Genomic DNA, 13004 nt, shown 5'->3' with positions numbered 1-13004 from the left:
ATTCACTGGTCTTGGCGAGATACCACACCACAGATATCTTATGGTCTCCTTTAGAAGAAAATTTTTTCACAAACTTTCTAGAATTTGTGGATAGAAAAACTACCAACTTTGCAAGGAGAAAAGTAACTTGGGGGCTCACTTCATAGTACATTTGATTCAATAGCAAACAACATATTACTAATCAACCATGGCCCATGATTGTGAAATCAAGTTATTTAAGAAAAAAAAAGTCATGACACACTTCGTGGCAAGTGTCCTTCTCTGTTATTAATTAAATGATGATCCATGTCAATTCATGCCACGTCTCACTATTACTTTCTAAATCTGTGCAAACTCAACAGGCTTTAACTGAAGAGAAAGAGGAATGAAGCAACTCCTGCCTCTATTTCTGCTTTTTATAACATTTTCTTCTGCATTTCCTGCAGACCGAAAGGTGGAAAATGAGGAAAACATGCAACTGGCTCAGGTATTGTCTCAATACATGCTATTAACAGTTAGCCATAAGTTCTTTTGTTTTTTGTTTTTTGTTTTTCCTTCTCTTGGGACCTAAAAAGCAAATTCCTGAACTTCCTTGTTAGAAAGAAGTGTTTTTCATTTGTCTAGCTATAAAGACTCCAAGGGCCTGGGTGAAAGGGGAAGGTAGATAGGGTATAGATAGATAGGGTATGGTAGCAGTTGCTACAACTCTGAATGAAGGTCCCAAGTCAAGAATCAGTGAGATGAGGTGAGCAGCCCTGCAAGGGGTAAAGAATTGCATGGACACTTCTAAATTGCCAGAAGGAACAGTTCTACCATCTGAAGTCCCTTATTCATACACTGTTTGGGAAGGTCCTCCTAAAAGTCAGTCCAGTTAATTTGCCATATTCAGTTATCCAGTAAATTTGCAAAATGTATAATCACCTATAGATACTAGAATTTCTTTGAAGGAAATACCAAAAGACAGTAACAGCAAAATTATGTAAGATGTGCCGTCATTTAACAGGTAGAAGAAGTTTCATTACACAGCATGTGGTTTTGTTAACTGTAATTACTCATAAATCAACCAGTTCCTGGAACTGAAAGAACAGGGTGTCTCCTTTCTTTCTTCTTTGTGTCTTTCCTTTCTTCTTTCCCTCATTACTTATTTCCTTTTTCTCCCTCCCCATGGTCAGAAAGAACTTCAGGCCATTTTATTTCACCTTTGATCTCCTGCAGTCTGTGCCTTTCTTTTTTTTTTTTTTTTTTTTTTTTTTTTTTTTTTTGTCTTTCTGATCAGGCATATCTCAACCAGTTCTACTCTACTGAAATAGAAGGGAGTCATCTCGTTCAAAGCAAGAACAGGAATCTCATAGATGGCAAAATCCGGGAGATGCAAGCATTTTTTGGATTGACAGTGACTGGAAAACTAGACTCTAACACTCTTGAGATCATGAAGACACCCAGGTGCGGGGTGCCCGATGTGGGGCAGTATGGCTACACTCTCCCTGGGTGGAGAAAACGCAAGCTCACATACAGGTAATACCTCCGTCACCTAGTGCAAAGCAAGGTGATTATAATCTCCAAGAAACAGTAATCATTTATTTTACTGACTCTTCCCATGTGCGTGTCACTTCATAAATGTCATGACTTCCACCCTCCCAACACACCTATGATGCAGGCACGACAGTGCTGCACCTGAAACCCAAAGAAAATGACACTGGCTGTTATTTACCATGGCCAAGGTGGCCCAGGAGCCCGGATCCCACAGCCGCACTGTAATCGCCAGCCTTACTACCTCCATGTGAGCTCAGGACCAGAAGTCCTGTCTCTGACTGCAGGTTCAGAGGCAGGGGTGCAGCTCTGCGGAGAAGAGGGGAAGGCATAGATGTGTGTGTTACAGGGTCTGGTCTTGAGGGGGTCCCAGTGTCAACTATGGGGTTTGCTTTCAGGTGTCTTGTGGAAAAAGGGCCAGAAATTTCTCGCTGCCACATAGAAGTTGATGTATGGCTCCAATCTAAGAAAAAGGCAGTGACTTTAACCATCACTCTGGAACAGTTTTCCTTCAATTTACTGAATCTTCAGACTTGGAAAAAATGTGCTTAGCAAGACAGGAAATATAAAGAAGAGAAAAATATTTCTTGGAGTAATTCTTTCTGGATCTTGAGGGAAAACTCTTAATATATGATACATGAATAAAATGGAATTTCAAAGCCATTCAAGAAAATAAATTTTAATTCTTTAAAACATATATTTATGATATAATCGCTATACACAAAAACACACACATGGACTTAATTCTGTCCCACTTCTCGTATGACTTTAGGAGAGCCATTTATTCTCTGAGCGCCATTTGTTAAAATGATATACTACTTGATCCATAGGGAAGAAGAGATAATCAACTTACATAGCAAATGTAAAAATATCTCATTTTTAAAAAGTAGTATGAAAATATGAAATAACAACCTGATACCAAAAGCTGCCTATAGTAACTGCACCCATGAGTCATAAATCAGAACTGATGTTTGTAGTGTGTGTGTACCTAAATACTTGTATAACCAGCAATTATTATATTTTTGTTATTTTTTAAGAATAATGAACTATACTCCAGATATGCCCCAAGCTGATGTGGATCAGGCCATCCAAAAAGCTTTAGAAATGTGGAGTAAGGTCACACCACTAACGTTCACCAAGATCTACAAGGGGGTTGCAGACATCATGATTGCCTTTAGGACTAGAGGTAAGGTTTTTCACAGAAAGCCCTGCCTATTTTCACCTCAGAAAATTTGAGAAAACTGATCTTTCTCCCCCATGAATTGTATCTCAGTCCACGGTTGGTGTCCTCGCCATTTTGATGGTCCCTTGGGAGTCCTTGGACATGCCTTTCCTCCTGGCAGGGGTCTGGGTGGTGACACTCACTTTGATGAGGATGAGAATTGGACAACCAAGAATGCAACAGGTGAGTCTAACACACTCTCTCTCTCTCTCTCTCTCTTCTCTCTCTCTCTCTTTTATTGAGACAGGGTCTCACCATGTAATTCAGGCTGGCCTTGAATTTACTTTTTAGCTCAGGTGGGCCTTGAATTCATGGTGATCCTCCTCCCTCAGCCTCCAAAGTGCTGGGATTATAGGCGTGCACCACCAAGCTTCGTCAAATTTTCTTGATAGACAAACTGTGTCATGCTAAAAAAAAAATCTCTGAAGAAGAATAGCTATACATCTAGTTGCCTTTTACCACTAAACTTTCCAATTTCTCCACAATTTTCCACATTCCATGATGACATTTGCAGCAGTGCTCAATACCTGTTCAGTGCTTGTGCAGCTCAAAGCCTAAATCACAAAATGCTTTCATAAATTTGCTACTCCTGGTCTGATCATGATACACCCATTTATATGTCTGCAATGCCTGAGGGTCCACTATGTGCCAAAAACTATGCAAGGACCACAAAGATGAACTTAAAGTTTCCTCCCTTCAGAAGTTCATGATCCTATGTGGGTATATAAGGCCTGGACCCATGTGCCTACCATACCACATGAGGCAGAACGCATTATGTGTTGTACCAGTGGTAGAAGTCATCTGTTGTTTCAGGATTAAGTGGCAGCTCTAGGGAAGTAATAATGTGGAGCTTCTGAAAGAAGCTTAAAGAACAGTGCGTGGATTGTGCATTCATGGGCCACAGAGGAGCTATTTTAAAGTGGAAATATTCTCTTCTAACACTTGCCTATGTGTGAAGGAATTATGTACTAAATCTTATATTTGACCTATTCTGTTAAATCGAGTAAGTTGATTTTTCTTAATGGACCAGACTGACACTAGAGATGTTTTATTACTTTTCAAACAAAAACAGAATGCATTAAACCAAAGAGCAGGCTCCAGAGTTTCTCCATGTCTCTCCACGCTTTTTGTCCTGTCATTGACTTCATCATCTTGGATCTGGTGTCCAGCTTCCAGATTACCAGGGAGCACACAGGCATACACTTCAGTTAATCTTGACAACATGTAGTCTGGGCCAGTTCTACATTTTCTGCAAAATTATTTGTGGTCAGTTCCACCATGTGAATCGACTGTTCTTCCATGTGCCAGTAAGAAATGCGAGGAGGTCAGTACTGATGAAGTTCCAGGAAACAGGGGAAAACTGAAATTGGTTGCTGCCATTGCTACATCAGTTAGCACCACAACAGACAGAAGGACAATGGAGGAATATTTTCATCCAAACAACCAAATACCCTCGCACTTGCCAAAACCAGGATTAATCCCCTTGCTTATGCAGCCTTTACTAACATATCTAGAGGCAGAAATCAGCCAGAGATTTCATTATCTTTTTAATCCTTTAAAATATAACACTTAGTAGTAATAACTCTTACCCATTGGCTCTGCTCTTTGTTTTTTGTTTTTTTGGTTTTTTTAAGAAAAGAGAATTTTTTTCCCTCATTGAGTTTATTGGTACATTTTAGGTATCCGGTACAGTTACATTCATCATTGGGATCTTGTACCTTTACATGACAGGTCTTGGTTCTCATTTTTTCCCCTGTCTCTGCCCTCCCTTTACCCCCTCCTCCACTCCCCATCTGCTCTTTGTTAAGTGCGATGTTTGCAGTGAATTATTAAAAAGCCCAAAGAGGTCAGGGCTCCACATTGGCAAGGAGATAATACTATCTTCAACTAAGTTCTGGGTAGATTACTGGATGGCGATTCCATAAGGTTTGTCTTTTGACCATTTAATTATATTCCCTCAGGATAGCAGGGAGTGGAAGAAGGAAAGTATAAAGACAGATGTTAACAAGAGCATGAATGGTGCAGATGAGAAATATAGATGATTCTATATGGCTAGCTCATGGACTATGAAAATAAAATATGAGGGTGGAAAAGTGACAGGGACTAGATGATGGAGGGCCGTGTGAAGGTATTTGGACTTTATCCTATGACCTATGGAGAATCTCTGAAGAATGTAAGTAGGAGCAACACAATCACATATAAGAGAGTAAAGCAGAGCTAAAATCCAATGACTTCATTTTTTAAATAATACTATCCCTTTCTGAGTAACCAGTTTCAAACTAATTGCCTACTCCGGGTTAAACCTGTCCATGACATGACGAGTATCAATATCAATATCAACTGAAACATGTCCCAGATAAATAATGGGGCACATCAGAATCAGTTGTTAGACAGGAAGTCTTTATTCTCCTTAGCTACTTCCTGATCTCAGATTCATCCATTCCCCTTTTGATCGACTCATGTTCTCATGTTTTCTCTCTTTTTATTAAGGATTTAACTTGTTTCTCGTGGCTGCTCATGAATTTGGTCATTCACTGGGGCTCTCTCATTCCAACGATGAAAGAGCATTGATGTTCCCAAATTATGTCACCCTGGATCCTAGCAAGTACCCGCTCTCTCAGGATGATATCAACGGAATCCAATCCATCTATGGTGAGCAACATAAATCTGAATGTATGTGCACTAAATAGGAAGCTTTTCAGAAAGGAAGCTGAGCAAGCTACTCTCGAAATACTATGAAGCAAAAATTTACTTAAGTAAGATCCTTCTGTGGGCAAATTTCCTCATGTCTTCTTAATCCACTGTGGTATTTCTTTTCTCTTCAAAGGAGGTCTACCTACAGCACCTGTCAAAACGAAAGGAACCAATATACCCCATGCCTGTGACCCTAACTTGACTTTTGATGCTATAACCACTCTCCGCAGAGAAGTAATGTTCTTGAAAGGCAGGTAAACCCATTCCCTTAAACACTTCAACTTCCAAGAAGACTTTTCTTTTTAAGGGATTTGAGAATAACGAGAGAGTCATGAAGACTATGAAACTGTTTCACAATTGCACATTCTATCTGAATGTCTTACCATATACATATATTTTATACTTGTTTGCTAAGGTAATTTTAAATAATCTAAAGCATTTTCTAAATTCTATGCTATAAGAAGGTAGAGTCTCCCTGAGGTGACTACTTAACCAAAATAATACACCAGTCCCAGGGCTATAGTGGAACCAATTCATATTTGATTTCGGGAGCCTATGGATACATTTTCAGGAATTTTGTAAATTACTTTGCATTATATTGGTAGATGAAATTGACCATGGTTGATGTATGTACATTTCTTAATGTCAGATCCATGAAGTGCAGTTCTGTGGTAGGAAATCTCTCACCATACATAATGTATTGGAATTAATTGATGCACTGTGTGTCAGTTATGTACACTAGAACCATATTTTTTGAGCAAAGTATCAGGACATAATCCAGTTGACAAGAATACAAAGGCCAAAAATTACCTATCTGAAATGAGACTACTTTCACCCATGACTACCTAAACAGGTTATTACTCTCATGCTTGACTAGCAGAGGCCCAGAGGCCACCTGTTATATCAGACAAGAGTCTCCTTTATGGAGAGGAAATTGTAAAAGAGACTTCTCAAGTATAATTCATAGATTTGGAATTTTGCAGCCAGAAGGGAATATCTGAGGAAATATTTTAGCATACCAATAATAAGATTTCCTCATTCCAGCAAACATTTAGCATCAAGAAGTTCTGAGGATACCTGAGAATGTTGAGTGTTGCTGCAAAATGAGATGGTTGAGCACTCAGAACTCTTTATATGATTTCTATGGACAGTTAGCCACTTTCCACAACTGCGTACGGGTACACACAAAGGGCATGTCCTGACCTTGGGAGATCAAAGGGTAGAACTAACTTTACAACCGCCTAAATGTACTGGGGGAAATAGTATCAATTCTCTAATTATGTGAGGAAAATACCAATCAATTGGAAGATGCATAAGATCGCAAGGCTGTCATTGACATAGTTATGTAGGCTACATACATAAAGTGTTGATTTTTTTTTTAAACACAGGCATTTATGGAGGATCTATTATGATATTGCTGATGTGGAATTTGAGTCGATCACTTCATTCTGGCCCTCTCTGCCAGCTGATCTCCAAGCTGCCTATGAAAACCCCAAAGATACAATTCTGGTTTTCAAAGGTAAGCTTTCCCATTGTGATTTTTCTCTTTATTGTGGATGCCTGACCTGGACAGTGGATATTTTGGTGTAAGGAATATAATCTTCATACATGATCCAAATGAACAAGGCTTTTGCCCTGATCTTAGGTCTCTGTCAAAAAAAGCAACTATCCAGGAGGTTCTCTGTAGTTGCAAAGATAAACACCATTCCAATTTCACAGGGACTAAAAGAAACTTATATGATAAAGACTTTAAATGTCCTGTTTATTCTGCCAGACACAAAGGTAACCTGGCTCCTTTTGTTGTTCTCTTTTTACAAGAGTGTTAGATTTGGCAAATAAAAATATAAGATGCTATGAATTTCAGAAAAAAAAACAGCTTATGTGTGTGTGTGTGTGTGTGTGTGTGTGCCACTTTGCAATATTTTAGGTACACCAAAATTAGTCATTTTCATTTGAAATTCAAATTTAACTGAGATACATATTTAATGAATTTTATTAGCCTTTGAGTGTATTAGAGGGTTGAAATTTAAGAGAACATGTCCAAACATACTTGCTTGTTTTAACAATTTGCCAGTTAAAAACAATCAATAAAGAAAGCAATTGAGGGACCGGGGATTTAGCTCAGTGGTTTGGTGGCCTGCCTTGCAAGCGCAAGGACCCAAGTTCAATCCCCCGTACCAAAAAAAAAACAAAAGAAAGCAATTGATAGGAATGGCACACTATTGACTATAGTTATATATTGTTTTCATGATATTAACGATATAAGCAGCTAAAGAAAGCATTAAGAATACACAGAGAAATAAGATTATTAAATCTCTAAGTACTGGAAGCTAGGAGGATCTGGGGATCTATTATTCGCAAACTTCTTAAGATATCACTTTTTCCCTCTAGGAGACAGATCAGAAGATAATCACTTTCTCTCTTCCCAGATGAAAACTTCTGGATGATTAGAGGGTATGCTGTCTTGCCAGATTACCCCAAGTCCATCCATACCCTTGGCTTTCCAAGACATGTGAAGAAAATTGATGCAGCTGTTTGTGACCGAGACACAAGAAAAACCTACTTTTTTGTGGGTGTTTGGTGCTGGAGGTAAGTTCACAGAAAGCTGACCCCTTCATTTTATGGAGAAAAATAACCACAATAGCATCACTTGACACAGACAAAAATGGAACAAATCTATAGTCTTCTTCAAGTGAGTTATGATGAAGGCAATTTCTGTTGGTTGACATTTACCAAACCAAAAGTGTTTCAGTGAGCCCAAATTTCTTTCTAAAACTGAAAAATAAAGGTAATACATTAGAACTTCTTATGCCAAACAAACTGTAAATGATACAAATATATCCTGTCAAAATCTTGGAAAGGTGTAAGCTGCAACCCATTGATTTAACAAGTCTCTAAAATAGCACCAGTCTGAGAAATGATACATTCTTTTTACCAGGTCATTTTTTGCTTCCAAGATATAATGATTCCATCAAATATACTGTTCCCAATATTTCTGTATTATTGATCCCATTGATTTGTTTCTAGCAGGCCTGCTTACCCCCCACAACCTTGCTCAACTCTAAGTTGCGCAGTGGAAAAAACAAACTGCCCCCAACAAAGATCCAGTAGAAACCTTTCAAACACACATGTGCAGGTATGATGAGACGACCCAAGCTATGGACAGTGGGTACCCACAGACAGTGGTCAAACAATTTCCAGGAATTGGCCTCCGTGTTGATGCTGCTTTCCAGCACAAAGGTGAGCATTATTGCCTAAACTGTAAGTGTACCTGTGAGATTATATTGACTGCAAAAGAAACCAGCATGAAAACTTAAGTATTTTGATTTTAGTGTAAATTTAATTACTCTTAAATATGTACATGAAATAATAAACGTTAACCCTGCAGGCATTATCACACCCTGAATCAGTAAGTGTTGAACTATTTACTGCCATGATACTATTTAAAATCTCTATAAAAAATGCCAAAATTAGTTTTACTCATTAATGATTCAAGATACTCCCTAAAGTACAAAAAAATGACAAAGCATATGAGCTGAACAATGATTCTTGACCTTTAATGTCTGTAGTTGAATGTATATAGTCTGGGGTCCACATGTGAAACACAAATTTCCTGTATCTAAGGCAATAGGATTATGGGTGAGACCCAGGAATCTGTAATTTTTATAGAGGCTCCGTTTAATGTGTTTAGTCCAAATACTCTATTTTCAAAAACAGTGCCCTAGAAAATGGAGTAATTGGGAGACTAAAAATGTTTTTGAGTGATGCAACATATTATTTTAATGACATCTAGCACAGAACCTGAAAATCTAGATAGATGAAAGTGTAACAACTCTAATGAAACGAGGACATAGGGTTCAAGGCCAAACCCACAGACATCCTCTTCTCCCTCTCACTGAGATGCTTTGTCAAAGCCTAGTGTGAGAACTTCTGACAGACCACAGTCTGGCTATAAAGTAGTAAGTCCCTTGAAACTTATGTTTCATATCTTGGCTTCCTCTTAAGGGAAACAAAAATAATAGGATTTCCCTGATAGCAGTAGAAAAGTAAAATGTATCTGTATAATTCTACCAATTTCTTTGTTCTCCATAATGTTATTTTATTCTACAATGATAAAATTAAAAATGATGGCACCATTTCATAGTTATGCAAGATAACTAATCATGACTCTTTGTCTGTAGGGTTCGTCTATTTCTTCTGTGGATCAAGGCAATTTGAATATGACATTAAGGCCAAGAAAGTTTCCCGAGTGTTGAGAGCCAATACTTGGTTCAAGTGTAAAGAACCATTAAGCTCATCATTTGATATGGAAAAAAAGATACATTCTGGGGGAGTGGAAATATTATATCACAAAAGTTTAATCTTGTTTATGTTTAGTATACTTTATATGCTGAAAAAAATTCATAGTTATCAATAAATTAATAAAATATACCTCAAGAAATATTTTAACCTGAACTGTGCCTCAAAACAAAAGAGCCATTCTTCAACATCAAGTTGCAAGTCTGAGTTCTAAATACCTACTAGGTAAAGATTCAACAACCATTTTGAGCTACTTGATTTTTTTCAACAGAAAGTCATTAACTAGAAACAAAACCTTTGACTGTATTTTAATTAAGCCTATTGCATACTTGTAGACTTGGAGAAGTAAGACATGTTTTATAACTAAATACTAAACACACTTATTAAACTAATCTTTAGCATTCAATTTTGTGTGTTCTTTTGGAGTTTGAGAGACCCATTAAACTGCATACCCCACCCCTATGCATGTTCTGAACTCATATCATATGCTATTTCATCTCCCAGAGAAGAGTGCGATCTTGGATAGATGAAGGGTGTGTTACACTAGAGATAATTCCCCAGTAATTAAGCTACTAGCAAGAGTAAGAGAGAAATGTTCCCCCTAGCCTCCCAGACATTGACTTCTGCATTTATCCACTCCTTGCAGAATAAAAAATTGAGTTTGGTGCACACTGATATCATGTACCAGAAACATAAGGATCTCCTCCCTGCGTTTGAGATATATTGGCATCATTTAAGCCTGTGGATAGAAGCTCCTGTCCTTTATTCCACCACATACTGTAAATTCTTACGGTTAGGTGTTATCTTTAGACCCTCAAAGCTAAAAGCTAACAAAGCTATTCATAAATTTTTCTCACTGAAAAGATGGGAGATTTTCAGTTGAACTTGATTCTAACACGTGATAGGTTAAGCATGTGTCTGCAGACAAAAAGTAAGTATAGAAATTTTCACTAGCAAACATTATGGACACTTGCTTTGTCTCTTCTGGTTTTCTCGAGGGCCTGTGATCTGGTCTGGAAATAAACAGCTTTTAAAACAAGCATGAATTCTGTGGACAGCAGTTACTCACTTTGGAGATCTGAGTAGCTGAGGTGGAACAGAAATGAATTCACAGATCATGTATCTGAAATTTTCTTACCTGAGGGCAAAGATAAAAATTTGCTATAACCTCTCTATTGTTTTACATAAGTGAACTCTCCACTCACCTAAATGAATCATTTATCCCAAAGAAGAACAGCATGATTTTTTTTTCTCTTTTTTTGGTCTTGAAGTTATTGAAAAACGTGACATATCTTTAGGTTGAAAATCAGTCTCTTATTTGTCTTCAGGTATAGAGAATCTTAAAAAGAGATTAGTAACTTTAAAAATCTTTAATATACTTAAATTAGTCATAAAATCCTAATTTGATTCTGTATTCATTTATTATCCAAAGTCATCGGGTACCACAATCTAGTTGTTACTCATACAAATTACTTAGAATTTAATATCTACAAAGATCAAGAAAATATAAGCAAGAGAGTCAACAATGAATTTCTTCAAGTGGACAGTGTACAGAACAGAGAAATGTTTCAGTCTAACCATTATTTATAATTTCTTTTTTTTCTTTTCTTTTTATTGAGTTTCTTGGTACATTCTAGGTATACAATATAGTTGCATTCATTATTGGGATCTTGTACTTTTACATGAATTTTTTACAGTGTTTATTGCTTAATTAACCAAAAGCCAGATTTCACTTTAATCTTGACATTTAATAAATTATGTTAACAACTATTTTTCTGGGGGATAGTGTGCAATTTTATGAGTAAGAAACGGTCCAAGAATTTATTTTTAAGGTTGTTTTATTATACTTTTTAAAAAATCTTTCTTTCTGACAAATTGTATTTGGTGTTGCAGATTTCCTGAACTATTTTTTAAAACTTAGAAGCAAAATGAATCAAGGAGGAGCATGTCAGTTGGACAAATTCACGAAGATGAATGGAAATTTTCCAAGTCTAAAAATCCTTCAAGAAATACACTAGGTATTCAATGGAATCACCTATTAAAATGTATTATAAATTATAAGCTTCTCCAAATGAAGAGGAGTTTTAATTGTGATGTAAATAATTCTGTTGAGATAGATTCCAACTAAGATGGCACCTTGTTACTTTTCACACAACAATGACCTTGGGAATTGTTCAGTAGCTATTTATTACATGCATGTTGTAAGCCCAATGAATTAAGACATATTTCAACAGATAATTGTTGAATACATACACTTGTTGGGCATTGTCAGGAGCCAAAAGTAGAGCCACGAACAAAGCAGCTGGCCCCTTGCCTTCATGGATCTAATACTCTAGCTAAGGTAGTAGAGACACCAAAAATCAACAAAAACTGCAAATATATCAAAGGTCATAAATTATTTGATGGAAAAATAGAACAAGCAATGCTGGTGCTGGGTTTGCTTGCCCTTAGATTGGTTTCCACCCCTCCCAGGACTGTGGTGGGAAACGGGTGGTGAGTGCTGCCCCCTGCAGACAGAGAGCAGCCTCAGCTTCAGCCGCCTCTGCTGAGTTCCTCCAAGAGGACATAGTAAGGGAAGTGAAGGTGGAAAGGAGGGGAGAATCCAGCTGTGAATCCCTTTCCTTCTCTTGGAAGCATCAGTGGCACGGCTGTGTCTCTTCAGTTTTGCAACTTCCACCACAGCCAACATGGCCCCTCCTTGGGCCAAGAAATGTGGATACCTTTATCCTCTATCCCAGGTAGGAAGGGACTAGTGGATTCCTGGAAGCTGTAACAGAGATGCAGTGAGGGGTTGGGAATGAAGTTGGAGACAGATCATGTAATGTCTTAAAGGCCATTGTACAGACTTTGGAATCTAGAGAGATTTAATCAGAAACAATGTTTTTAAATGCTGTGGATGTTTGAGGGCAATAAACCAGAGGAGCAAAAAGGTAAAGCTAGGAGATCTGTCAGGAGACTACTACAAAAATCACATAGTGCATGATGGTGGTAGCATTTAGAAATAATCTGAGGCTAGTTTTTATGGAGACAACCAGATTTACTAATGGAAAGGGTGTGTGGTGTGATATGAAGAGAGGAGTCAGTTGTAACCCAGATCTCTTTTTTCTGAACAAGCAAGAGAATGGACTGTCCATTCATGGAGGTGATGAAGTCCAGGAGAGGAACATCTTTGAGGAGGAAATCAAGATGTCCATTAGGCATTTGGATATTTAGGGGGTTTTTGTGTGTGTGTAGAGAAGAGACTGAGTATGGAGATATATATTTGAGAGTGGTCATTATG

General features: G+C 37.7%; 1 protein-coding gene across 1 annotated transcript; it reads left to right on the top strand.

Moving 5' to 3' along the window:
* Positions 1 to 364: 364 nt before the first annotated feature.
* Positions 365 to 9842, top strand: Mmp27 (matrix metallopeptidase 27). The gene is made up of 10 exons (XM_010642050.1): positions 365 to 466; positions 1256 to 1494; positions 2547 to 2695; positions 2783 to 2914; positions 5222 to 5383; positions 5562 to 5679; positions 6814 to 6944; positions 7855 to 8014; positions 8562 to 8665; positions 9607 to 9842. The coding sequence occupies exons 1-10, from the start codon at positions 365 to 367 to the stop codon at positions 9840 to 9842; spliced, it is 1533 nt and encodes a 510-aa protein (XP_010640352.1).
* The last annotated feature ends 3162 nt before the right edge of the window (positions 9843 to 13004 follow it).

The sequence above is a fragment of the Fukomys damarensis genome, unplaced genomic scaffold (assembly GCF_012274545.1).
Source record: "Fukomys damarensis isolate Sample0158 unplaced genomic scaffold, DMR_v1.0_HiC HiC_scaffold_16, whole genome shotgun sequence".
Lineage (NCBI taxonomy): Eukaryota > Metazoa > Chordata > Mammalia > Rodentia > Bathyergidae > Fukomys > Fukomys damarensis.
The sequence above is the reverse complement of the archived record's forward strand: the minus strand, read 5'-3'. Positions and strand labels throughout refer to the sequence as shown.

What these genes read in the sequence shown, in the direction of transcription:
- Mmp27 (XM_010642050.1), top strand. Translation starts at nt 365, where the DNA reads ATGAAGCAACTCCTGCCTCTATTTCTGCTTTTTATAACATTTTCTTCT. An exon ending in TACAATTCTGGTTTTCAAAG is followed by an intron (nt 6,945 to 7,854) that starts GTAAGCTTTCCC and finishes CTCTCTTCCCAG; the next exon opens with ATGAAAACTTCTGGATGATT. An exon ending in TGCTGCTTTCCAGCACAAAG is followed by an intron (nt 8,666 to 9,606) that starts GTGAGCATTATT and finishes CTTTGTCTGTAG; the next exon opens with GGTTCGTCTATTTCTTCTGT.